At 40.4% G+C, this 26,346-nt stretch overlaps 1 protein-coding gene across 3 annotated transcripts in view; it reads right to left on the bottom strand.

The window, feature by feature from the left end:
* Nucleotides 1-46: 46 nt before the first annotated feature.
* Nucleotides 47-26,346, bottom strand: part of LOC137638489 (uncharacterized) — a 58,592-nt gene continuing 32,292 nt past the window's right edge. For 2 of the 3 annotated variants that reach the window (XM_068370580.1, XM_068370581.1), the window contains exons 7-14: nt 24,909-25,039; nt 22,719-22,914; nt 20,980-21,110; nt 13,096-13,234; nt 11,357-11,582; nt 10,239-10,418; nt 1,440-2,612; nt 47-1,097 (exon numbers count right to left, since the gene is read on the bottom strand). In XM_068370580.1, the coding sequence (XP_068226681.1) occupies nt 2,462-2,612; nt 10,239-10,418; nt 11,357-11,582; nt 13,096-13,234; nt 20,980-21,110; nt 22,719-22,914; nt 24,909-25,039 (1,154 nt within the window). In that variant the 3' untranslated portion in view covers nt 47-1,097; nt 1,440-2,461. The remainder of the gene's footprint in view (nt 1,098-1,439; nt 2,613-10,238; nt 10,419-11,356; nt 11,583-13,095; nt 13,235-20,979; nt 21,111-22,718; nt 22,915-24,908; nt 25,040-26,346) is intronic. The other variant, XM_068370582.1, reaches the window with a different exon arrangement.

The following is a 26,346-nucleotide window of genomic DNA, read 5'->3' on the forward strand; positions in this document are numbered from 1 at the left end:
CTCTGGTAAGTGATCTAATTGATGAACATTAATAACATTCATTAGGTAATGGTAAATATTTTATTAATATACTTTTGTTGCAATATAATAACCATAGTTCTTTCAACATCTTAACAAATAACATAAACTACTAAAATCTAACAAAAATTAAATATTCCAAGAGAAAACAAACATGGCACAAAATAAAAATAAAAATACTTAAAGAGTAAAGCTTTAAATATAAATTTTATCACACTGGATGGAAGAAGTTCAAGCTGATTCTAAGACTGGCAAATTTTACCCCAGAAATAGAGAGAAGCATTTTACCTATAGATGGTGTTAATATATCTCCAGTTATATACATTAAAAATGAACTACAGTACAGTACAACAATAACTACATAAATTAAAAATGTATTGAGGACTTATCAAAATCATTTTAAAAAACCTGTCTTTTGACAAAATCGTTTTGAATTTTTATGCATTTGTGAAATTAACCTTAGAGTAAAACATTGCATTAACAGACCCCGTTGCTCGACATGGGCACCACAAGACACTTCTGAAACTAATATAATAGAGCTGGGAAACTTAAATATGTTCAAAAATTACCTAAATTCTACTAAACCAATCTTAAATATATAAAAATTAAAGCATATGTTTAAGACATTACAAAGAACAAGGAGAGAGGGGACTTACAGCCTAAATTCCACCATAAAGATGATGAATGGAAGGCTATACAAGGGTAAACAAATATTGGGAACCTTTGGTGATGTACAAGGGAGACAAGCTGAGTACAATTGATATTTAAAAGTGTATGTAAACTATGGTGGCAGAAAGAAAAAAAATATTTAGTGCTGCAGTTAAGGTAAAGTACTTACAGTAAACCTATATTTCACTTGCAATCATGATTGCCAATCTTGAGCATAATTTGTAATTATAAACTTCTGCATCTCTCCTTGTTAGTGTGAAAACTTGCAATCTGCCTATTTATTGAATTGTGTGCAATTTCGGATATTTAAAAATGTAAGTCTTTGTATCGTTCCTGTACGTTACCCCATGCCTTGAGTCTCCATTTAAAAATGTAAGTCTTTGGATCATTCCAGTACGTTACCCCAATGCCTTGAGTCTCCATGGAAAACACAAGCAGCAACATCACTATACTGAAGTTGAAATAACCTTGAGTCTCCATGGAAAACACAAGCAGCAACATCACTATACTGAAGTTGAAATAACCTTGAGTCTCCATGGAAAACACAAGCAGCAACATCACTATACTGAAGTTGAAATAACCTTGAGTCTCCATGAAAAACACAAGCAGCAACATCACTATACTGAAGTTGAAATAACCTTGAGTCTCCATGGAAAACACAAGCAGCAACATCACTATACTGAAGTTGAAATAACCTTGAGTCTCCATGAAAAACACAAGCAGCAACATCACTATACTGAAGTTGAAATAACCTTGAGTCTCGATGGAAAACACAAACAGCAACATCACTATACTGAAGTTGAAATAAATATGAACTAGAGTAAATAATAAGTGTTTTTTTTCTGTAAGTGACAGCACAATTTTAAAACTGATAATTCAGTCTAGAAGTGTCTGAAACCACATAAATGCCATTATTTTAAACCCCAAAGTCTCTTAATGCAAGATTACATGTGAACATTCAATAACCAACTTATGTACTAACAAACTTTGTGACACTTAGACAAAAAGTAATACATGTATTTCCAAAGAAAAAAGATCTGTTAATATAAAATAAAAAGAAAACTGCTGGAGACTAACCATGTAACTACAGTAAGAAGGAATAGTGGCTACTCTCAATACCTGCTTGATACAAAGCCTTTGTGTAGAACTAAAATACAGCTCTGAAATAAGTATTGCATTTGAAGCTTTTTTTGTTTTCTACATCTGAAAACTACACCGGATAAGAAATACTACGCAAGTACTCTAAAAGAACTAATTTTTCAAGAGTAAAATTATGTCTTTTAAGAATGATACAAAAGGTTACATAAGTATGCTACAAAAGTTTCAAGCTCCAAAAAATTATCTAAAGTTGAATAATATGTCTTATACTTTACAGTATACATTAATGTATAATATAGGTAACATAAATATTAGGTTACTGAATCCCAAACCAGCACCTTTTATATTCCTTAAGCATACGTTACTGTTGTGCATTCAACACCATAAAAAATACGAGATTCTATTTCAATGAAAAATCACTTTACTGTTACAAGCACCTTTAATTACTTTAAACTATGAGTATGTGACTATTTGTGAAAAACTGTAAGAAATATCACATAAGAGGTTGACACTTTCAGAAAATGTCAACAGTGGTTCCGTCCACTTAAACTTGTCTTTATTTTACGCAGTCATTCACTTCTTTCTGAGCAACGAGTGTCTTAATAAATATTTCTTTAAATGAAAACCTAGATAACTCACAGTTCAACATTGCATTCTAATAAAAACCTTGAAGTTGTCAGAGTTCAACATCTGCTACATCTTCCAACATTAGAAATCTCTTGACGCGTGGCGGGAGAGGATACGTGTCGAGGGTCACTTGGATTCTCTCTCCCATTCTTTGGCGGATGTGAATACGACACAGCTCGGCAAGAGAGAGCGGATGAGATCTGCAGGAGACATTACACCTCTTTCACTTAAAAAGACATTTTATAATTTCAAAAAAACTTAAAAAACTGGTATACTATTAAGTGCTCTCATATCAATTGAGATTTGCTCAAGTGAATGTCAAAACAAAATATATTATTATTATTATTACTAGCTAAGGTACAACCCTTGTTGGAAAAGCAAGATGCTATAAGCCCAAGGGCTCCCAACAGGGAAAAATTGCCTAGTGAGGGGAGGAAATAAAGAAATAAACAATATAAGTAATGAATAATTAAAGTGAAATGATATTTTGATTATAAAATAAATTTTTGAATATACTTACCCGGTGAATATATAGCTGCAACTCTGTTGCTCGACAGACAAAATCTACGGAAAAACTCGCCAGCGATCGCTACACAGGTTGCGGGTGTGCCCAACAGCGCCATCTGTCGACCAGATACCCAGCTCTTATGTAAACAAAGACTCAATTTTCTCCTCGTCCCACTGCGTCTCTATTGGGGAGGAAGGGAGGGTCATTTAATTTATATTCACCGGGTAAGTATATTAAAAAATTTATTTTATAATCAAAATATCATTTTCAAATATTTAACTTAGCCGGTGAATATATAGCTGATTCACACCCAGGATGGTGGGTAGAGACCAGTAATATATGTTTACATTTTATGTGCTAAGAGTTTTTTATTTCATTTTAGAAGTTATCAAAATAACAAAAACAAAATAAATAGGTACCTGGTAAGGAAGTCGACTTGAACAATTACTCTGCCTTTTAAGTACGTCTTCCTTACGGAGCCTCGCGATCCTCTTAGGATGCTGATCGACCCCTAGGAGCTGAAGTATCAAAGGTTGCAACCCATACAACAGGACCTCATCAAACCCCTAATCTAGGCGCTCTCAAGAAATGACTTTGACCACCCGCCAAATCAACCAGGATGCGAAAGGCTTCTTAGCCTTCCGGACAACCCATAAAAAAACAACATTTCAAGAGACAGATTAAAAGGATAAGGAATTAGGGAATTGTAGTGGTTGAGCTCTCACCCACTACTGCACTCGCTGCTACGAATGGTCCCAGTGTGTAGCAGTTCTTGTAAAGAGACTGGACATCTTTCAAGTAAAATGACGCGAACACTGACTTGCTTCTCCAATAGGTTGCGTCCATTATACTTTGCAGAGATATATTTTGCTTAAAGGCCACGGAAGTTGTTACAGCTCTAACTTCGTGCGTCTTCACCTTAAGCAAAGTTCGGTCTTCCTCACTCAGATGTGAATGAGCTTCTCGTATTAACAATCTGATAAAGTCTGACCAAGCATTCTTTGACATAGGCAAGGATGGTTTCTTAACTGAACACCATAAAGCTTCAGATTGGCCTCGTAAAGGTTTAGTACGCTTTAAATAGAACTTAAGAGCTCTAACAGGGCATAAGACTCTTTCTAGTTCATTGCCTACGATCTCCGATAAGCTGGGGATATCGAAAGATTTAGGCCAAGGCCGAGAAGGCAGCTCATTTTTGGCTAGAAAACCAAGTTGCAGCGAACAAGTGGCTTGATGTTCTTGCTGAAGGCATGAATCTCACTGACTCTTTTAGCCGAGGCTAAGCATACCAGGAAAAGAGTCTTAAGAGTGAGATCTTTCAGGGAGACTGATTGTAACGGCTCCAACCTGTCTGACATGAAGAATCTTAGTACCACGTCTAAATTCCATCCAGGGGTAGCCAAACGACGCTCCTTGGTGGTCTCAAAAGACTTAGGAGGTCTTGCAGATCTTTATGTTTGGAAAGATCTAAGCCTCTATGCCGGAAGACCGATGCCAACATGCTTCTGTAGCCCTTGATAGTGGGAGCTGAAAGGGATCGTCCTTTTCTCGGGTATAAGAGAAAAACAGCTATTTGAGCTACAGAGGTACTGGTCGAGGATACAGAAACTGACTTGCACCAGTCTCGGAAGACTTCCCACTTCGATTGGTAGACTCTAATGGAAGACGCTCTCCTTGCTCTAGCAATCGCACTGGCTGCTTCCTTCGAAAAGCCTCTAGCTCTCGAGAGTCTTTCGATAGTCTGAAGGCAGTCAGACGAAGAGCGTGGAAGCTTTGGAGTACCTTCTTTACGTGTGGCTGACGTAGAAGGTCTACCCTTAGAGGAAGACTACTGGGAACGTCTACTAACCATCGAAGTATCTCGATGAACCATTCTCTCGCGGGCCAGAGGGAAGCAACTAACGTCAACCTTGTCCCTTCGTGAGAGGCGAACTTCTGCAGTACCTTGTTGACAATCTTGAACGGTGGGAATACGTAGAGATCCAGATGTGACCAATCTAGGAGGAAAGCATCTATATGTATTGCTGCTGGGTCCGGGACTGGAGAGCAATAGATTGGAAGCCTCTTGGTCAGCGAGGTTGCAAAGAGATCTATGGATGGTTTACCCCAAGTGGCCCAAAGTCTCTTGCACACATCCTTGTGGAGGGTCCATTCGGTTGGAATCACTTGCCCTTTCCGACTGAGACAATCTGCTATGACGTTCAAGTCGCCTTGGATGAACCTCGTTACTAGGGAGATGTCTTGACCTTTTGACCAAATGAGCAGGTCCCTTGCGATCTCGTACAACGTCAGTGAGTGGGTACCTCCTTGTTTGGAGATGTACGCCAAGGCCGTGGTGTTGTCCGAGTTAACTTCCACCACTTTGCCTCGAAGGAGAGACTTGAAGCTTTTCAAGGCCAGATGTACTGCCAACAGCTCCTTGCAGTTGATATGCATGCTCCTCTGACTCGAGTTCCACAGTCCTGAGCATTCCCGACCGTCTAGTGTCGCGCCCCAGCCCACGTCCGATGCGTCCGAGAAGAGAACGTGGTTGGGAGTCTGAACAGCCAGGGGAAGACCCTCTCTTAGGTTGATATTGTCCTTCCACCAAGTCAGACAAGACTTTATCTTTTCGGAAACCGGGATCGAGACCGCTTCTAGCGTCTTGTCCTTTTTCCAGTGAAAAGCTAGATGGTATGAAGAGGACGGAGGTGTAGTCTTCCTAGTGACACAAATTGTTCCACGGATGACAGCGTCCCTACCAGACTCATCCACAGCCTGACTGAGCAGCGCTCCTTCTTCAGCATCTTCTGGATGGATAGCAGGGCTTGATCTATTCTGGGGGCTGATCGTCTTGTTGTTCAGCAACGTCCTCATCAGAGGGTTCCTCATCCGAAAACTGATGAGGAAACGGCAACGGAGTGGGCAACGTCTGGCTCGCTGAGTCCGGTCGCACTGGTGCATGCGTGACGGAGCCGGACGCAACATCATGGAACTGCTGCACAGTCTGTGAACTGTCAACAACCATGGGTGCGCGAGGAAGCACAGCGTCAACCCGAGACTGTCTAGACCGTCTGGGTTGTGCAGTCAACACCCTACCGGGTTGCTGAGGTTGACGCACTGCGTCAAAACAAGTCACCTCTGCTGGTTGTTGAATGTCCTGAACGTCAACAACCACCTCCGAGCGTCGCTTAACGACAACGTGCGGCTGGCAACCCACACTGGGTCGCATCGGTGGAGGAACCACCTCAACTGGCAGACACGAGTAGGTTACCTCAGCGTCAACAGGGCGCACAACCGACCGGTTGGAAGGTTGTTGGCCAGAAGGTTCGGTAGCAACCTTCTCCGCATTAAAGTCCTCTATCAAGGACGCAAGCTTGGACTGCATGTCTTGCAGCAAAGCCCATTTAGGGTCTACGGGAGCAGGTGCGGCAACAGACGGGGTTAGCGACTGAGGCGGTACCGCTTTCCATCCCTGAAAGCCTTGTTTATGCATGACATAATTGTACAGCAAAACTTCAAAGGCTCGAAAACAGCTGTGAAGTTGACCTGTAAAAAACTTGGAGCGTCTCCTAGCTGGGCGCCAGGGAGAGTCTACGAGATTTGAGAAGTCTATCTGGGCAGAGGCATGAACTCCCAAGCCGAGAACTTCTCTCGTGTAATATCAGACTCTCGCTCTATAAGCCAGTTTAAAAGAAGGGAAAGCAAAGGCTGTATCCCCCAAACTCCTCCTGGTGAAAAACCAGTCGCCTAGCCAACGTAAAGCTCTCTAGGAGAGCGAGAGAGCACTAGCTTAAAAACAACGGCTTCGAAGTAGCTAGGCCTAGTGTAAGCTCTGACGTTTAGGCGAACGAGGAGCAGCAGTTACAAAAAGATCCGGACAAAGATCCTTAAAAAAAATCATCATGATTTAATTAAAGTCCATAGGGGGCTAAGCAGCTTTAGGCTCCTCTCCATCTGACAGAGTCCTCAAGGGAATATCAGTAGGAGGGGGAACAGCAACTTCCTCATCTACAGGAACCTTGTCCGATAAAAGCTGAGTCTCAAGCAAGGGAGAGACCTACCGTGGTGGCAATGCTTTACAAGCAGAGTCCACACTCACTGGTGCATTAGTAGCGGACCAGAACGCAACGTCATGTAACTGCTTGACAGTCTGTGAACTGTCAACAATTGAACTGTCAACCACAACAGGTGCGTGAGGACGCACAGCGTCCACTCGAGACTGCTTTGACTGCCTAGACTGAGCAGTCAAAACAACTCTAGAATGTGGAGGTTGACGCACAGCGTCAAAACAAGTAAACTCCGATTGTTAGTGAACGTCTTGAACGTCAACAGGAGCATCAGCAAGTGGCCTAACGTCCAAATGGGGCTGAAAAACCACACGAGACCGCATTGAGTGTGGTTCTAAACAACCTGACTGACGTGACTTAGCTACGCCAACGTCAACAGTAAGCACAAGGGAACGTTAGGTTGGCTGAAAGCCAGGATATCGATGAGATAAACGGCTAGACTCAACGGACTAATCGGCAGAATAGTCTTCCATAAGGGAGGCAAGCATATTCTGCATGTCTTGCCATACAACCCATTAAGGATCAACGGAAATGGTTGTGGTAAGAGACGAGGGTAATGTCTGTGACCGCAACACTTTGCCAACAAAAAAGACTCTCGGAGTCTGTGTTACGCTTTTGTTAGGCGGCGAGCAGTTATCCGATGACTGCATAGGGTCAGAGCTGTCCTAATGGCTGTAACCAGGACGCTGGACCTGTCCTGAAAGGACTGACTTTCGCTTAAGGGCTTCGAAACCTTGTGACAGGTTTCTTATGCGAAAAGCCTTCGGATGACGAGGAGAAACAACGTCTCTCTCGTCTTATGGTAGGGGAGATCTTGGTAAGATACACCCGATACCATAGAGGGAAAACGTCTGTTCGTTGATCAAGGCCTCTCGAACCCATAAGTCGTTCGACATTACTTCTCCCCTGGGGTTGGGAGCATGCAAGAGGTCCCGGACTAGGTGAACGACAGGCACGAACAGACGAACCCTCGGACGCAACACTGTAACACTTTGCGCATATCACTTTATCACTTCGATTTTCTGTTTTGCACTTATTTCACTGAAATCGAAACTTTTACTGATTTCTACCTGAAACACGCAATTCTACCCTTCATTAAAAGGTAGTAATTGCGAAATCAGTCGTATAATGCAAGCTCATTAATACCAGCAAAAAACAGAAAACATATTTTAAGATAAAAAATTCAGTGGCTGGGAAAGAGACTAAACACTAGTTCATATAAACTACGTTTTCAATCTCTCACCGCACATAGCCTGGGGACGAGAATAAAAAACTAAAAACGTTTTATCCTTCCTCCCCGTACAGAGACTAGGGACGAGAGTAACTCGAGAACAACGTTACCCGCTTGAACGGAACGTTTTCACTCCTCTCTCTCCCTCCGTCTCTATCTCTCTCTCTCTTTCTCTCTTGATTTCGCACCTAAGAGAAGAGCCCAATTATATCTCGTCAAAAAAACATGTTATTTGACTAAAGGAAAAAACTGAAAGGTTTTTCAAATAAAAAGTTCCTTTAAAATAGAATTTAAAACATTTAAGCTAAAAAAGAATGAACAAAACGTCAGAATCGATTTACTCTTACTGCAAAGTGAAACCGTGATACACTCTCTCTCTATCGTAACGATAGAGCGCATGTTGAACGTCCTGAACGTCAACAACTGCGTAGCATAAATAAACTAAACGTTAGTTCATCTTTGAAAACAGTACGAAGACTATCAAAGAAAATCTTTCATAAAATATTACATTTAAAAAGTTTTAAATCCTTAGCTCTTTAAAAGCTATTTACGATATAAAGGGCTCAACGTTGATTAACTTCGATTTCCAAGTTAGGACCGCCTACTCTCAGGAAAGGTCGCATATAAACAAAACATTAAAATTTATTTTTATATGTTTATAATAAATGGAAAGTTAATCGAAGAGGCCTAATAAAGGCGGAGAGATATAATAATTTATAACGTAATAAGATAATTACTAAAAGCCTAAACACACTTCCGTCTAAGGGAAGGGTCGGCCATTTAAAAGTGAAAGAAAGTCCATACTCTCTTTGTCACCATAATTAAATCTATCCAAAACGAGTTCAAGATTTAAGATGAAGATAAAACACCTGCATTGCGAAAGCTCAAAACCAGAATATAGTACTTCACCAATATGATGTGAAAAACTCCAGTTTAGCAACAGCGAGTAAAGTACGTCTTGTCAACACGTCGACAGAGAGAAAATTGAGTCTTTGTTTACATATGAGCTGGGTATCTGGTCGACAGATGGCGCTGTTGGGCACACCCGCAACCTGTGTAGCGATCGCTGGCGAGTTTTTCCGTAGATTTTGTCTGTCGAGCAACAGAGTTGCAGCTATATATTCACCGGCTAAGTTAAATATTTAAAAATAAAAAATAATAATATGAAAACAGATATTTCAAATATAAACCATAAAAACTTATGACAGTCTGTTCAACATAAAAACATTTGCTGGAAATTTGAACTTTTGAAGTTCCACTGATTCAATTACCCAATTAGGAAGATCATTCCACAACTTGGTCACAGCTGGAATAAAACACCTAGAATACTGTGTTGTATTGAACCTCATGATGGAGAAGGGCTGACTATTAGAATTAACTCCATACCTAGTATTACGAACAGGATGGAACTGTCTGGGAAGATCTGAATGTAAAGGATGGTCAGAATTATGAAAAATCTTGTGTAACATGCATAATGAACTAATTGAACGACAGTGCCAGAGATTAATATCTACATCAGGAATAAGAAATTTAATAGACCATAAGTTCCTGTCCAACAAATTAAGATGAGAATCAGCACCTGAAGACCAGACAGGAGAACAATACTCACAACAAGGTAGAATGAAAGAATTAAAACACTTCTTCAGAAAAGATTGATCACCGATAATCTTGAAAGATTACTTTAAAGATTAAGTCTACATCAGTTCTTTCCTTTGCAGTTACACATGAAATAAATTTCACTAACCTCTATAGATCACAAACTGAATTAACCAAGTCAAATATATTATCTTAAGTGTCATATATTTCATTGTCATTAGTATGGTAAGTAAAATGAAGTAAATAACATCAAAATAGTGCAATGTGAACTTCCTAGTGTTATATGCAAAATGCCGTGGCTTTAAAACAATGAAAACAAAAAAAAATTCTCCATGCTGACTAAACTATCCTTCATTAGTGATGGATGAGAAATACAAGTGAAACCTCAAAAAGTCACCGACTCCAGAAGGCATACATGTATGTAACAGGAAAACAGACTCACCTGACAGCTGCAAGGCGGGCTTTCAAGGTTCCAGGGGAAAATACCCCGCTGAGCCAATCTGCCTTCCATAGATTGAAGCCCGCTAACACCAGTAGAGTTGCCAGAGGTGCATGCCCTCTAAGAGCTACCATGTGAAGGTAATCTGGGGTACAGGCAGGAGTCCGATGGTTTACATAGCACCTGCACAGGATGATTGGATTTATGAGTTTGGGCTGTATATCCCGGTGTCGGTCTGAACGATCCCCCGGTCTCGGAATTCTCCTTGACATGGTATGATGTTTTTTTTCCGCCATTAGCTCGCTTCGCTCGCATGAAAATAAAACATCAAGCTCGTATGTACTGGCAAGCAGTAATGTTGAGCTGCGCACGCTAACATTACAGGAAAATAAAACATCAACTTCGTATGCACTGGCAAACGGTAATGTTCGCGCATGCGCAGATTATCGAGGAGTATTCTGAGACCAGGGGATCGTTCAGACCTTCACACTGGCGCTGCGGCTTGTGAAGCCATTTAGCACCCAAGTTGGAGGTTGGATAGCAAGAAGGAAGAAAGGAAGTGGGAACAAAGGTGTAGTAGAAGGCTTAAAAGCAAATGCAGCTAGGGGCCAAAGGGATGTTTCACAGACGCGCAAAATACCACCGACAACACTACTCGTTTATGGGGCTGTACAGGATAATGCATTGAATATTTATGATCATTAAAGTACACATTGATAATAAATACGGTATTAGCAATAAATAAATCTCTATTTTAACCCTTTTACCCCCAGGCTATATGGAAATTTCTGACCCTTAACCCCCAGGGGTTTTTTTTTTTCCCAGCACATTTTGCAGTATATTTTTGTTAAATTGCTCTAAAAGCCTTAATTTTTGTCATAGAGAGGTCAGGTTGGTCTCATTCTCTTGGAAAATGCCTGAATTTTCTCAAAAAATTATCAAAAATATAAAAAAAAAATTTTATAGCATTTTTTTGCAAGGACGTACCGGTACGTCCATAGGGGTAAAGGGATGGCTTTTGTGAAACGTACCAGTACGTCCTTTGGGGGTAAAAGGGTTAAAACTCAATATATATAACATCAATGAGTTGGAAGGTTACAGGATAAATGTGTCATACTGACCCCTGTCTAATGAGCAAAGCAGCAGCCTTATTTTTTTCAAGCAGGAGAGCTCGGTACAGAGGCGTATCCCCCTTGGTTACGGTTTCTACATCTAATCTAGCACCATGTGACCGCAGTAAAATAAACACGGTATGAAAGTCTTCGTACAATGCATCTCTGGTCCCCTCCACGGCTTCGTGTAAAGGAGTAGTGCCAGTGAGACCGTTGGGGTAATTTGTGTTGGCCCCTGAAAAATAAATAAAATTATGAATTGCTCATTTTTCTACATCATAAAAACATATCACACACTGTTTCTTATGAATAAAAAAACCTCATAAAACATTAGTGTAATGAGACTACTAGATCCAGTTTCCTAACTCACTAGGCACTATGGAAGGATTTGTTCTCAAATAAATGATAATTGAAGCAAGGTAAAAGTACATACAATAACCAACAAATGATAAATTATAAAAAAAGGAGGTATAAAAAAAAGGAGGAATTATAAAAAAAAAGAGCACAAGAAACTTGTATGAACACAAATGACATTAACAAAACGAAAAAATGCGAAAGTCCGTATTACAGTGACGTTCACTTAAAAAAATGAAATATTCCACAAAATTAAACCAAATTTTCAATAAGAAAATGAACATAACATAAAACCTTAATATTTAATGAAATAAGGATACGATACTGTATACTCTAATTAAACAATAGTGATGTAAAATGGTATTTTCATTATAAAATAAATTTTTGAACATACAGTACTTACCCGGTAGTTATATATAATTAGCTATACAGTATATAGGTTACGTCTCTATATATATAACTACCGGTTAAGTCTTATGTTTAAAAATGGTATTTTCATTATAAAATAAATTTTTGAACATACTTACCCGGTAGTTATATATATAGAGACGTAAGCTATATATAGCTAATTATATATAACTACCGGGTAAGTCTTATGTTTAAAAAGTTTTATATGGAATAAAGTAAAGTACTGCGTTGACATTAGAGGAGTTTGCAGGAATCAGCAAAACTGGTAAGTTAAAAGTCTAATTGTTAAGCATATACTAACAGTAAAGAAATAAAATATGAATTTGAACAATCAGTCAAGTTAGGATACATGAGCATTAAAAGATATTTTATATTTCGTATTCATTACTGTTCATAGTTTATTTCCTTTCCTAACTGGGCTATTTTTCCCAGTTTAAGCCCTTGGGCTTATATTATCCTGCTTTTCCAACTAGAATTGTAGTTTAGCTAGTAAAAATAATAATGACAATAATAATATGAAGAAGATTGTAAGATGAAAATATTTTTCTAAATAAAGAACAAAAAGAAGGGTTTGAAATATGAAGTGGGGCACAAGTTTTGCTTGCCCCAAAGGAAAACTAGAAACCTTCCAACAATTCAAGAAATTACAAGGCTATGCCTACAGAGCACACATACTGAATTGATAAAACTGCCTCTGGGATAGCAGTTTTATTTGGATAAATTAACAGAACAATGCAATGTTAAAGATTGTCCAATTATTTTTGTGGAATCTAACGACTTACAAGCAACCCTATGGTCCTTCTAAAAAGCATTTATGATAGACATTCCTAATGGTCTCTTCTACTATGGTAACCAGTCCTGGACATTTAGAAAGCAAGCTATGACTGGGAAGTCTTACTACAAACTGGTGCTATCTAATATTAAATCATCCACAAAAACCATAAAGAAAAGTACCTAACTGGGTTCCATTGTAAATGTCCACTCACCATGTTCCAGCAGAAGTTTGATAATTGAAGGCTGACAAGTCCGGGCGGCAATTATGAGCGGCGTGTCGCCATTATCATCTCGAAGGTTAACGATACACCTCGCCCCAAGTAACATCTCAGCCAGCTGAACGACAAAGAACTTCAATCTATGTGATATTCCTTTCATGAAGCTGCTAAGATGCATATCTTGCATTATCATATGATATGATATTTACAATTGCAGCAATGATTTTTGTGGCTACAAGTATTACTGTACTGTTCATTGTGTACACGTAAATTATGCAATGTAACAGCTTTCCTGCATCTCTACCACATTTCTATACCACCAACACATTTCTTCTTTATTTTGTCTATATAGACATTGATCTTGGCTACTTTCTTTCCAATTGCTTACCATAGATCACACTTGACGGTCAGTGGTGCAAAAACCTCTCCCAACTTTTCTCTTTATGTATTTCTCCATATAATATTTTATTGGGAATTTACAGTCAAAAATTTTTTTACAATGGCCTATCCAACTTTGTCTCTCCCTCTACACATAGGTATAAATGGAGTCAAAATTTGCTAATTAAGGATCTTTAAATGTGTTGCCATGTGAAATTATAGAACTCTGAGGATCTTGCTTAAGCAGTGAAACCTTTTTGTAGAATTAATAATGATGAAAATTATTTTTTTCCTGGTTCCAATAACTTGCTAAGCTACCCTTGTGAAGGATATGAGATGTTCAACAACAGATGAACCAACCATCAAAACAAATATCAGTTAAATCAGTATTTTTTTCCTGGCCTGAAATACTCTGATACTAAAAAATATCCACATCTAGATTAAAAATTCAAATAGGCCCCATTCGAACTAAAAATATATATATATATATATATATATATACTATTTGATAAACAATTCTGGTTCAAACACATCCCCACTTAATATCACAATATGACTTTTTTACCTTGTAAGATAATCTGGCCTTCATATGTTCATGGAATATTTTACCTATGATTTTTAAAGCCTGAATAGACAAAGAAGGTTTTCCAATACAATGTCTGATAGAGTCCTCTTCTACCAAGTCTAAATATAGCAATCACAGACTCGACATGACATTTTCCTTGTCTATGTCTTAAAAGAAAGGGTACCAACCTCTATACAGTATATCAATAAGAAATGACAGAAAATTAAAAAAACTTGATCTATAAAGCACAAAAATTATTGGTAAAAATACAAGTTGGTACAAATATTGTAGCAAGAGTAGTGGATATGTAACACTGCTCCATTTCAAATTGTAACAAAAACTTACCAATACCATAAACTACTAAGCACCAAAGTGAAGAAAACACCAAGAAAAATGTTATTTTCCTTAGTAAAATAAATTTTTGAATATACTTACCCGATGATCATATAGCTGCAACTCTGTTGCTCGACAGAAAAAACCTACGGGCGGAATACGCCAGCGATCGCTATACAGGTGGGGGTGTACATCAACAGCGTCATCTGTCAAAGGTACTCAAGTACTCGATGTCAACAAAGAACCAATTTTCTCCTCTGTCCACTGGGTCTCTATTGGGGAGGAAGGGTGGGTCCTTTATGATCATCGGGTAAGTATATTCAAAAATTTATTTTACTAAGGAAAATAACATTTTTCAATATTAAACTTACCCGATGATCATATAGCTGATTCACACCCAGGGGGGTGGGTAGAGACCAGCATTACATGTTGACATTATTATGAGCTAAGTATTCCGTATTTCATTTTAGCAGTTATTCAAAATAACAAGCATAAAATAAATAAGTACCTGGTAAGGAAGACGACTTGAACAATTACTCTGCCTTTTTAAGTACGTCTTCCTTACTGAGCCTCGCGATCCTCATAGGATGCTGAGCGACTCCTAGGAGCTGAAGTATGAAGGGTTGCAACCCATACTAAAGGTCCTCATCAAAACCTCTAATCTAGGCGCTACTCAAGAAACGATTTTGACCACCCGCCAAATCAAGTAGGATGCGAAAGGCTTCTTAGCCTTCCGGACAACCCAAAAATATTTCAAGAGAAAGATTAAAAAGGTTCTGGAATTAGGGAATTGTAGTGGTGGAGCCCCCACCACTACTGCACTCGTTGCTACGAATGGTCCCAGAGTGTAGCAGTACTCGTAAAGAGACTGGACATTCTTAAGATAAAAGACGCGAACACTGATTTGCTTTTCCAATAGGTTGCGTCGAATATACTTTGCAGAGATCTATTTTGTTCAAAGGCCACGGAAGTTGTGACAGCTCTAACTTCGTGTGTCCTTACCTTCAGCCAAGCTTGGTCTTCCTCATTCAGAAGGGAATGAGCTTCTCGTATAACAGTCTGATAAAATAGGATAAAGAATTCTCTGACATAGGCAAAGATGGATTCTTAACTGAACACCATAAAGCTTCAGACGGGCCTCGTAAAGGTTTTTAAAATAGAACTTAAGAGCTCTTACAGGACATAATACTCTTTCTAGTTCATTTCCAACCATACGATAAGTTTGGAATATCGAACGATATTGGTCAAGGCCGAGAAGGCAGCTCGTGTTTGGCTAGAAAACCAAGTTGTAGAACATGTAGCCGTTTCGGATGAGAATCCGATGTTCCTGCTGAAGGCATGAATCTCACTGACTCTTTTAGCTGTGGTTAAGCATATCAGGAAAAGAGTCTTAAAGGTGAGATCTTTCAGGGAGGCTGATTGAAGTGGTTCGAACCTGTCTGACATAAGGAATCTTAGAACCACGTCTAAATTCCAACCAGGTGTAACCAAACGACGCTCCTTCGTGGTCTCAAAAGACTTAAGGAGGTCCTGTAGATCTTTATTGTTGGAAAGATCTAAGCCTCTGTGACGGAAGACTGATGCCAACATGCTTCTGTAACCCTTGATAGTGGGAGCTGAAAGAGATCGTTCTTTCCTCAGATATAAGAGGAAGTCAGCTAATTGAGTTACAGAGGTACTGGACGAGGATACGGATACTGACTTGCACCAGTTTCGGAAGATTTCCCACTTCGATTGGTAGACTCTAAGGGTGGATGTTCTCCTTGCTCTAGCAATCGCTCTGGTTGCCTCCTTCGAAAAATCTTTAGTTCTCGAGAGTCTTTCGATATTCTGAAGGCAGTCAGACGAAGAGCGTGGAGGCCTTGGAGTACCTTCTTTACGCGTGGCAGACGTAGCAGGTCCACCCTTAGGGGAAGTGGTCTGGGAACGTCTACTAGCCATCGAAGTACCTCGGTGAGTTATTCTCTCGCGGGCCAGAGGGAAGCAACTAGCGTCAACTTTGTCCCTTCCTGAGAGGCGAACTTCTGCAGTACCTTGTTGACAATCTAGAACGGAGGGAATGCAAATAGATCTAGATGTGACCAATCTAGTAGAAAGGCATCTATATGAACTACTGCTGGGTCCGGGATAGGTGAGCAAAGTATTAGGAGCCTCTAGGTCATCGAGGTTGCGAAGAGATCTATGGTTGGCTGGCCCCAGGTGGCCCAAAGTCTTTTGCATACATCCTTGTGGAGGGTCCAATATGTTGAAATATTTGTCCCTTCCTGCAGAGACAATCTGCTATGACATTCAAGTTGCCTTGGATGAACCTCGTTACTAGTGAAAAGTCTAGACCTGTTGAACAGGAGAGGAGGTCTCTTGCGAACTCGTACCATGTCAGAGAGTAGGTCCCTCCTTGCTTGGAGATGTACGTCAAAGCAGGGTGTTGACCGTGTTCACCTCCACCACTTTGCCTTGAAGGAGAGACCTGAAGCTTTTCCAGGTCAGACGTACTGCCAGAAGCTTCTTGCAGTTGAAATGCATTGTCCTTTGACTCGAGTTCCATAATCCCGAGCATTCCCTACCGCCTAATGTCGCACCCCAGCCTACGTCCGATGCGTCTGAGAAGAGAACGTGGTTGGGAGTCTGAACAGTCAGGGGAAGACCCTTTCAAAGGTTGATAAAGTCCTTTCACCAAGTCAGACCAGACTTTATCTTTCCGGAAACCGGGATCGAGACCGCTTCTAGCGTCTAGTCCTTTTCCAGTGAAAAGCTAGATGATACAGAAGAGGACGGAGGTGTAGTCTTCCAAGTGACACAAACTGAACCACGGATGACAGTGTCCTAACCAGACTCATCCACAGCCTGACAGGGCAGTGTTCCTTCTTCAGCATCTTCTGGATGGATAGCAGGGCTGGGGGTTGATCGTCTTGTTCAGCAATGTCCTCATCAGAGGGTTCCTCATCCGAAACTGATGAGGAAACGGCAACGGAGTGGGCAACGTCTGACTCGCTGAATCCGGTCGCACTGGTGGATGCGTGACGGAGCCGGACACAAGATCATGGTACTGCTGCACAGTCTGTGAACTGTCAACCATGGAGACGCGAGGAAGTACAACGTCAACCCGAAACTGTCTAGACTGTCTGGGTTGTGAAGTCAACCCCCTATAGGGTTGCTGAAGTTGCCGCACTGCGTCACAACAAGTCATCTCTGCTGGTTGTTGAACGTCTTCCTAGTGACACACTGAACGTCCACAACCACCTCCGAGAGTCGCTTAACGTCAACGTGCGACTGGCAACCCACACTGGGTCGCACCGGTGGAGGAACCATCTCAACTGGCGGACGTGAGTAGGATACCTCAGCGTCAACAGGGCGAACAACCAACCGGTAGGAAGGTTGTTGGCTAGAAGGTTCTTCTCCGTAAAAAATCCTCTAACAAGGACACAAGCTTGGACTGCATGTCTTGCAACAAAGCCCATTAGGGTCTATGGGAGCAGGTGTGGCAACAGACGGGGTTAGCGACTGAAGCGGAACCATTTACCATCCCTGGAAGCCTTGTTATGCTTTAATTAAAGTCCATAGGAGGTTAAGCAGCTTAAGGCTCCTCTCCAAATGACAGAGTCCTCAAAGGAATATCAGAAGGAAGGAGAACAGCACTTTCTCATCTACAGGAACCATGTCCGAGAAAAGCTAGGTTATCTCAGTGAGGGTCTCACTGGTGCAAAAGCAGCAGACCAGAAGGCAACATTATGTAACTGCTTGACAGTCTGTGAAATGTCAAAAACTGAACTGTCAACCACAACAGGTGCGTGAGGACATACAGCACTGGTGCATTAGTAGCAGACCAGAAGGCAACGTTATGTAACTGCTTGACAGTCTGTGAACTGTCAAAAACTGAACAGTCAACCACAACAGGTGCGTGAGGACATACAGCACTGGTGCCTAAGTAGCAGACCAGAAGGCAACGTTATGTAACTGCTTGACAGTCTGTGAGCTGGCAACAACCAAAGCTGTGTGGGGAAGCCTCAACTCCTGACTGACTAGTCTGCTGAGGGTGAGTGGCGGTAACCACAGTTGGTTGCGGAGGCTGACACACCGTGTCAAAACACGGCAGCTTGTGGTAGCTCACGCACGGCAACAGAGTGCTCCGTGTGTCTGAGGGAGTCAGCATGCGTCTGGCAGGGTCGACTGTGCATGGGTGGAGGAGCTCTCACAACAAGAGTGTGGGAGCAGGCAGCCATGTTGGGCGCACAACCGTGGCAGGTTGTAGGCAAACGGGTGCATCGTCAACCTTCTCCGCAGTCGGAGTGTGGGAGCAGACAACAACCAAAGCGGAGTGGTGGTGCGTGGTGGGGACTGCCGTGGGTTGCGGAAACTAACGCATCGCGTCAAAACACGGCAGCTTGACTCCACCCTCCCACTGCTGATGCGGTAGCTCACGCATGTTAACGGAGGGAGCCGCACGTCGGCTAACGTTAACATGTGTCTGGCAGGGTCGATTGCGCATCGGAGGAGGAGCTCTCCGCAGCCGGAGTGTGGGAGCAGGCAGCCTCAGCGTGAGCTGGGTGCACAACAGTGGCAGGTTGTAGGCTAACGAGAGCAGTGTCAACCTTCTCAGCACGAAACTCCTGCATAACCGCAGCTAACTGAGTCTGCATAGACTGCAGTAAAGACCACTTAGGGTCAACAAAAAACGGCAACAGACGGAGCTACTGTCCGTCGTGACTGAGGGTCTAAAACAGCTGGTGCGGCAACAGACGGAGTTACTGCCTGTTGCGGTACCACCTTGCCTCTCTTGGGAGGTGTGCAGTCGTCGGATGACTGCAGCGAGTCCGAACCTAGGCCGTTGGACTTGCGCGGAAGGGACCGACTTGCACTTAAAAGCTGCAAGATTTGGTCCATGGTTTCTTACGAGAAACCTCTTCCGCAGACGAGGAATAAATGGGCTCTCTCGTCTTTGTGTGGGTGGGGCGATCACGTCGGCAAACGTGTGTAGATACGCCCGAAACCACGGAGGGAAAAACGTCTGTTCGTCGATCAAGGCCTGTGGAACCCATAAGTCGTTCGACATTACTTCTCCCCTGGGCTTGGGAGCTTGTAAGAGGTCCCGGACTAGATGAACAACTGGCACGAACAGACGAACCCTCGGACGCAACACTGTAACACTTTGCGCATATCACTTTATCACTTTTGATTTTCTGTTTGCACTAATTTCACTGAAATCGAAACTTTAACTGATTTCTACCTGAAACACGCAATCCTATCCTTCATTAAAAGGTAGTCATTGCGAAAACAGTTTTACAATGCAACAGAAAAACATAAATAAAGATAAAGAATTCAGTGGCTGGAAAAGAGACTAAACACTAGACCAAATAAACTACGTTTACAATCTCTCACCGCATAAACCCTGGGAACAAGAATAAAACCCTAGAAACGTTTTACCTTCTTCCCCTACAGCGATTAGGGAGAAGAGTAAAAAACGAGAACAACGTTACCCGCTTGAACGAAACGTTTATTCTCCTCTCTCTCCCTCCGTCTCTATCTCTCTCTCTCTTCTCTCTTGAATTAGCACCTGAGAGAAGAGCCCAATTATATATCGTTAAAACATGTTATTTGCTAAAGGAAAAAACTGAAAGGTTTCCCAAATAAAAAGTTCCTTTATTTAGAATTTAAACTCTTTAAGCTAAGAAAGAATGAACGAAACGCTAGAATCGGTTTACTCTTACTGCAAAGTGAAACCGTGAAACACTCTCTCTCTATCGTAACGATAGAGCGCAAGTTGAACGTTCTGAACGTCAACAACTGCGGAGACTAAAAACTAAATGTTAGTTCATCTTTGAAAACAGTACGAGACTATCAAAGAAATTCTTCCATAAAACATTAAAAAAGTATTAAATTCTTTAAAGGTTAAATACGATAAAACGGGCTCAATGTAAATTAACTTCGGTTCCAAGTTAGGACCGCCTACTATTAGGAAAGGTCGCATATAAACAAACATAAAAATTTATTTTTATAAGTTTATAAAAATTGGAAAGTTAACCGAAGAGGCCTAAAAAGGCGGAGAGATATAAATAAATGGATCTATAACGTGTTAAGCAAAATTACCAAAAACCTAAACACACTTCCGTCTAAGGGAAGGGTCGGCCATTAAAAGTGAAAGAGAGTCCATACTCTCTTCGTCACCATAATTAAATCTATCGAAAACGAATTCAAGTTTTGAAATAAAGATAAAACCCCTGCATAGCGAAAGCTCAAAACTGGAATAGTGTACTTCACCAAATCGTTGTGAAAACAAATCCAGTTAGGGACGGCGTATTTAGTAGGTCCTGCCATTGGCACGACAGAGGAAAAATTGGTTCTTTGTTGACATCGAGTACTTGAGTACCTTTGACAGATGGCGCTGTTGATGTACACCCCCACCTGTATAGCGATCGCTGGCGTATTCCGCCCGTAGGTTTTTTCTGTCGAGCAACAGAGTTGCAGCTATATGATCATTGGGTAAGTTTAATATTGAAAACTAATCGTATTATTCCTACTCCATAAAAATATACCAAATGTTGTTAGGATGATGATTATGATAAAGACAAATTCTTACAGTTACAGTTATATTTTAATCATATTACCTGGTAATGTCGATGAAGAACGGCATAGTGCAGAAGATAATGAGATTGCGTGATCTTAGCTCCAGCTGTCAATAACATTTGTACCAGCTTCAAATCTTTGTGCCAAACAGCCTCACAGAGCGGTGTGTAACCTGGCAAAAGAAATATGCAGACTTGGTTAATATGTATTTAATTCAAAGTATATCGGAAGTACAGTATGTATAAAGTATGACAAACTCGTAGATAATTTGTATTTTTCCTAACCATACAAACCTTAGCTATTTATTAGGGGTTATACTTTCGGTGGAGCTGAAATGACGAGCCGTTAAAATTTAGCGAGGGTTAACTACCCACACCGTAGTTAGCGGGGCTAGGGGGGTGGTAGCTTGCTACCACTCCCGTTCACACACCTGTGATTTAGTCACTTTTCTTGGAGGTAGGACTTCAAGGGGGATAGGGATGGCGGGCAAGTTTGTATAAATAGCTAAGGTTTGTATAGTTATAAAAAATACAAATTATCTACGAATTTGTCATTTGTTCTGTAACTGGAATACACACCACGCTATTTATTAGGGGTGACTCACCCATTAGGAAGGGTGGACGTCCCTGCCAATTTGGCTTTTGGCTTTGCCCGGGGACTCCTTATCCGAGTATGTTAGTACTCAAAAATAAGGAGTCTCTGCCCTCGCTAAACCTTGCTACGCAAGGTCCGCGGCCTACGCAAGCTGTGTGTTGAGACATGCAGAAGTGTGACTGTCTAGGTCGAGTCTATGTAGGAAAAACCTGACGTAACCAAGACTTCCCAATACCACCTCGCCAGGGTATGGGGACGCAACACTATTAGCTTAATACTAGGTACACAAGGGAGCATGGTTTACCTGCAGTGGTTTGAGGTCAGCTTATGCAGAGAACCCAGGATGCTGCTTTCCCAACGAGAGGGTAGGATGAAGAAAAGAATAAGAGCCAGTCAAATCTTTTCATTCACGCAGACTAAAACCGGGTAGCAATGCCCTCAACCTTCAGCTACTTGACCAATAAGGAGCTTGAGGTATACAACCAGCTGTTGTGCATCCACCACCGGACCGGGAGGTTATTAAACTTCCCTATACTGTACAACTTTATCTTTGTTAAGATGCAGGGTGATTTTGGGGGGCATTTTTCAGGAAAAAAAGTGCATTTTATGACACAGAGTACGGTATACATTTTTAAAAGGGCAAATAAGTTTTGTAAATTCATACTTTAATAGTAATTCAGTATTCCAGGCATGGATATTTGTTACTTTTTTTTTTTTTTTACATATATTTAAATGTTGGATATGTAAAAGAATTAAAAATAGAAGTTCTATCAATGGAACATGAGATACCAAGTACACACATTTTGTAGGTGTGTACAGTGTCTTCAAAAGGAGTCTTCCACCATCTAGTGATCCTGGCCATGACTACCGGTAAATTGCTGTCAGGCTCACGACTTTTGTACAGGGTGCAAAGACATCTTGTGTCAACCTATTTATGTTGCCATTTCATAAAGTAATTTACAAAGGACTACAGATTGAAAAAAAACTGAAAACTGCATTAGAAATTGGAACAAATATATCTATATGGGACTTATGGTTACAGAAATGGATGGCCCCAAATAGCATCACCGGAACTTCAGAATGTTAATTGTCCTATAACATAATATTAGATAAATCTAATCTACTAAAATACATGCATACTTACATTACTATAACTAAGATTATGAAATGATAAATGATTACTTACCATGAATTTCTTCAATGTTTACTTTAGCTCCCCTTTTTAGTAACAGCTGTACTACTTTATAATGAGAACGTGAAACTGCCAGTATGAGCGGGGTGCGATCTGAGCCATCCAAGGAATCAATTTTTGCACCTCGGTCTAATAAGGTTTCAACGATGTCTGTATAGCCCCTAGACGCGGCTATATGCAGTGGGGAACTCTGAGTACGAAAAGAAGTGAAAGGATATGTATTAGTGAATAGCAAACATTTTTCAAATGTTTAACACAGGCAGATAACAGAACATGCTGAGGTTACCATTATCAGTTCTCCTGAAACCACTGATAAAATATTTGTTTAAAGTCATAAAAAATATATCTATAAACCCTTTTACCCCCAAAGGACATACAGGTAAGTTTCACAAAACTCATCCCTTTACCCCCATGGACGTACCGGTACATCCTTGCAAAAATATGCTATTTAAATTTTTTTTTTGCATATTTTTGATAATTGTTTGAGAAAATTCAGGCATTTTCCAAGAGAATGAGACCAACCTGACCCCTCTATGACAAAAATTAAGGCTGTTAGAGCAATTTTAAAAAGATATACTGCAAAATGTGCTTGAAAAAAAAAATAACCCTTGGGGCTAAGGGTTGGCAATTGCCAAATACCCTGGGGGTAAAAGGGTTAAGCATTTTAGATTCATGTTGGTGCAAAATTCATTGGTGATAACAGGCACTCTGTTTAGCTTTACCACTTATGAGCTTAGCTATATTTCACACTTATCACTCTCTGTATATTTATATCTAATGAGATGATGGTGAGAATGCTATACTGCCTTGTCTTCAATAAAGTCAAAAATACCAACATGAGAAGTTAGGAAAAGGTTCGAAATAGAGCAGGTGATTTCAGAATCAAAGACTTGTAGGCTTTCTTAGATTTCACAAAGGATTGAGAAGCCTGGAAAAGGTTCGAAATAGAGCAGGTGATCTCAGAATCAAAGACTCGTAGGCTTTCTTAGATTTCACAAAGGATTGAGAAGCCTGGAAAAGGTTCGAAATAGAGCAGGTGATCTCAGAATCAAAGACTTGTAGGCTTTCTTAGATTTCACAAAGGATTGAGAAGCCTGGAAAAGGTTCGAAATAGAGCAGGTGATCTCAGAATCAAAGACTCGTAGGCTTTCTTAGATTTCACAAAGGATTGAGAAGCCTGGAAAAGGTTCGAAATAGAGCAGGTGATCTCAGAATCAAAGACTTGTAGGCTTTCTTAGATTTCACAAAGGATTGAGAAGCCTGGAAAAGGTTCGAAATAGAGCAGGTGATCTCAGAATCAAAGACTCGTAGGCTTTCTTAGATTTCACAAAGGATTGAGAAGCCTGGAAAAGGTTCGAAATAGAGCAGGTGATCTCAGAATCAAAGACTTGTAGGCTTTCTTAGATTTCACAAAGGATTGAGAAGCCTGGAAAAGGTTCGAAATAGAGCAGGTGATCTCAGAATCAAAGACTCGTAGGCTTTCTTAGATTTCACAAAGGATTGAGAAGCCTGGAAAAGGTTCGAAATAGAGCAGGTGATCTCAGAATCAAAGACTTGTAGGCTTTCTTAGATTTCACAAAGGATTGAGAAGCCTGGAAAAGGTTCGAAATAGAGCAGGTGATCTCAGAATCAAAGACTCGTAGGCTTTCTTAGATTTCACAAAGGATTATCGAGAAATTAAGAGCTTTTGAAGCTCATCATACCAAAACTAGACTGGTTCAGTGCTATAGTGAAGTTCAGTGTTGGCATGTCATTATCATCATCCCTGCTATGATCAACTAGCCTAGTCTTCTCCGGATTTTCCACTGAAACAAAAGCAAGTTTTTTTTTCACACTTTGAACTTTTATTTGGTCTGCAACCTTAGAAACATACTTTTCCATAAGAGGAACAGTGAGGTCTTCGTACTTCTCACAATGGCTTTCTAAATTACAATCCTGTTGCCAACAAAAGTAAAAAAGAGAATGAAGATCATTATTGGCCAGTGCCGAACAACCTACGGTGTAGAAGATTATCTCTAAAAGCACTAATAAAAGATGCAGAGACTGAAGAAAAGGCAGTACAATACAGCATGGTAATTGCCACAAACTGCTAGATTTTCTCATTACTTTATGAGAGGCACACATGCACAAGTTTATTTTACGGAAAAAAACTGAAGAAATTCAAATACTGGATTAATTTCTAACCTTATCACTCATCTTATTGTTCACTCTTGCACCCCCCTCAAGGAGCAGTGTAATAACTTCAGCCATCCCACGTTGAGCAGCCAAATGGAGGGCTGTCATGTGCTCTGCATCAGGGGTATCAACACGAACTCCTTTGGAAAAGAAATGAAGAAATATTTTGGTAAATTCACCTGCGGACACTACTATAATTTAAAGGAAATTGTAATGTTAAATTTAATTATTCAAATTACCAAATGGATGTACTGTATACCCAAGTAAAAAAAAAAAAGGAATATTCAACACCACACATTATTGAATTACTGTACAATCTGTTAAGTAATGAAATTATGAAACTAACAAAAGAAAAATTTTAAAACATATTTAAAAATACACATTTAATCAGAGGATAATAACACAACAGTACACAATTTTTTAAAATATGGATATTCTGCATATTAAAGGAGTTTTTACAAAAAGCTATTACTTTTCAATGAATACTCATTAATCATTTATGAGGCCCACGCTCATAGCCCAAGACCTTTCAAGGCTTAAAGTGTCTTATCTAAAGGACAGAAAATGCATAGCATTATGAAACTTGTGCCACCTGGAACCATAGTTATGTACTTCTCACCCCGTATTTCATTTCATTTTGAAACATGAGTATTACCAATGGGTATACATGACAAAAAAAATCTTATATTACATAACTCCGTACATTCTACCACAACCCATTATTTATTAATTACTTATTAGCCTGAGGAGCATTTGAAGTGAAAGGACCAGTCAATGACTGTAAGAACACTTAGGGACTATTATTAGTAAAATAGAGACTACCATTATGGAAAGCTGCACATTACACGGAAGTCAAGAGAAACTGCTCCACCATATTAATCTGGATTGCGTGTGAAGCCACGTAGGATTGCATAAAAGCAAGCTGGATCCATTCTGGAATCACTGCTGGCAGAAAATGGATGGGGTGTTTGCAAGAAATAACACTGGATTAAATAGGGTGACTTAAGTCTTTGTCCTGCATTTAAAGTGAGGAGCAGCTATCAGCCTTTTGTAACCCTTGCTAGTTCCTTGCCCCTACATCCTCTGCTTGGCATCTGCAACAACGTTTGAAATGTTGGGAGCTAATGGCATGCAATAACACCAACTAGCAGTGCCATCTGGTCCAGAATCATCCTGTATCTCTGCAGTTATTATTACTAGATAAGCCATTAGCCTAGTTGAAAAAACAGGATGAGAAAACACCCAAGGGCCCCAACAGGGAAAATTGCTCAGTGAGGAGAAAAAATATGGAAACAGATAGAATAATATGCCTGAGTGTACCCACAAATAAGACAACCCTAACCCAAGACAGTGGAAGATCATGATACAGAGTCTATAGCACTACCCAAGTCTACAGAATAATTTTGGAGTGTCCTTCATCTAGAGCTGGTTACCATAGCTAAAGAAT

This window comes from Palaemon carinicauda, chromosome 3 (assembly GCF_036898095.1).
Source record: "Palaemon carinicauda isolate YSFRI2023 chromosome 3, ASM3689809v2, whole genome shotgun sequence".
Classification (NCBI taxonomy): Eukaryota; Metazoa; Arthropoda; class Malacostraca; order Decapoda; family Palaemonidae; genus Palaemon; species Palaemon carinicauda.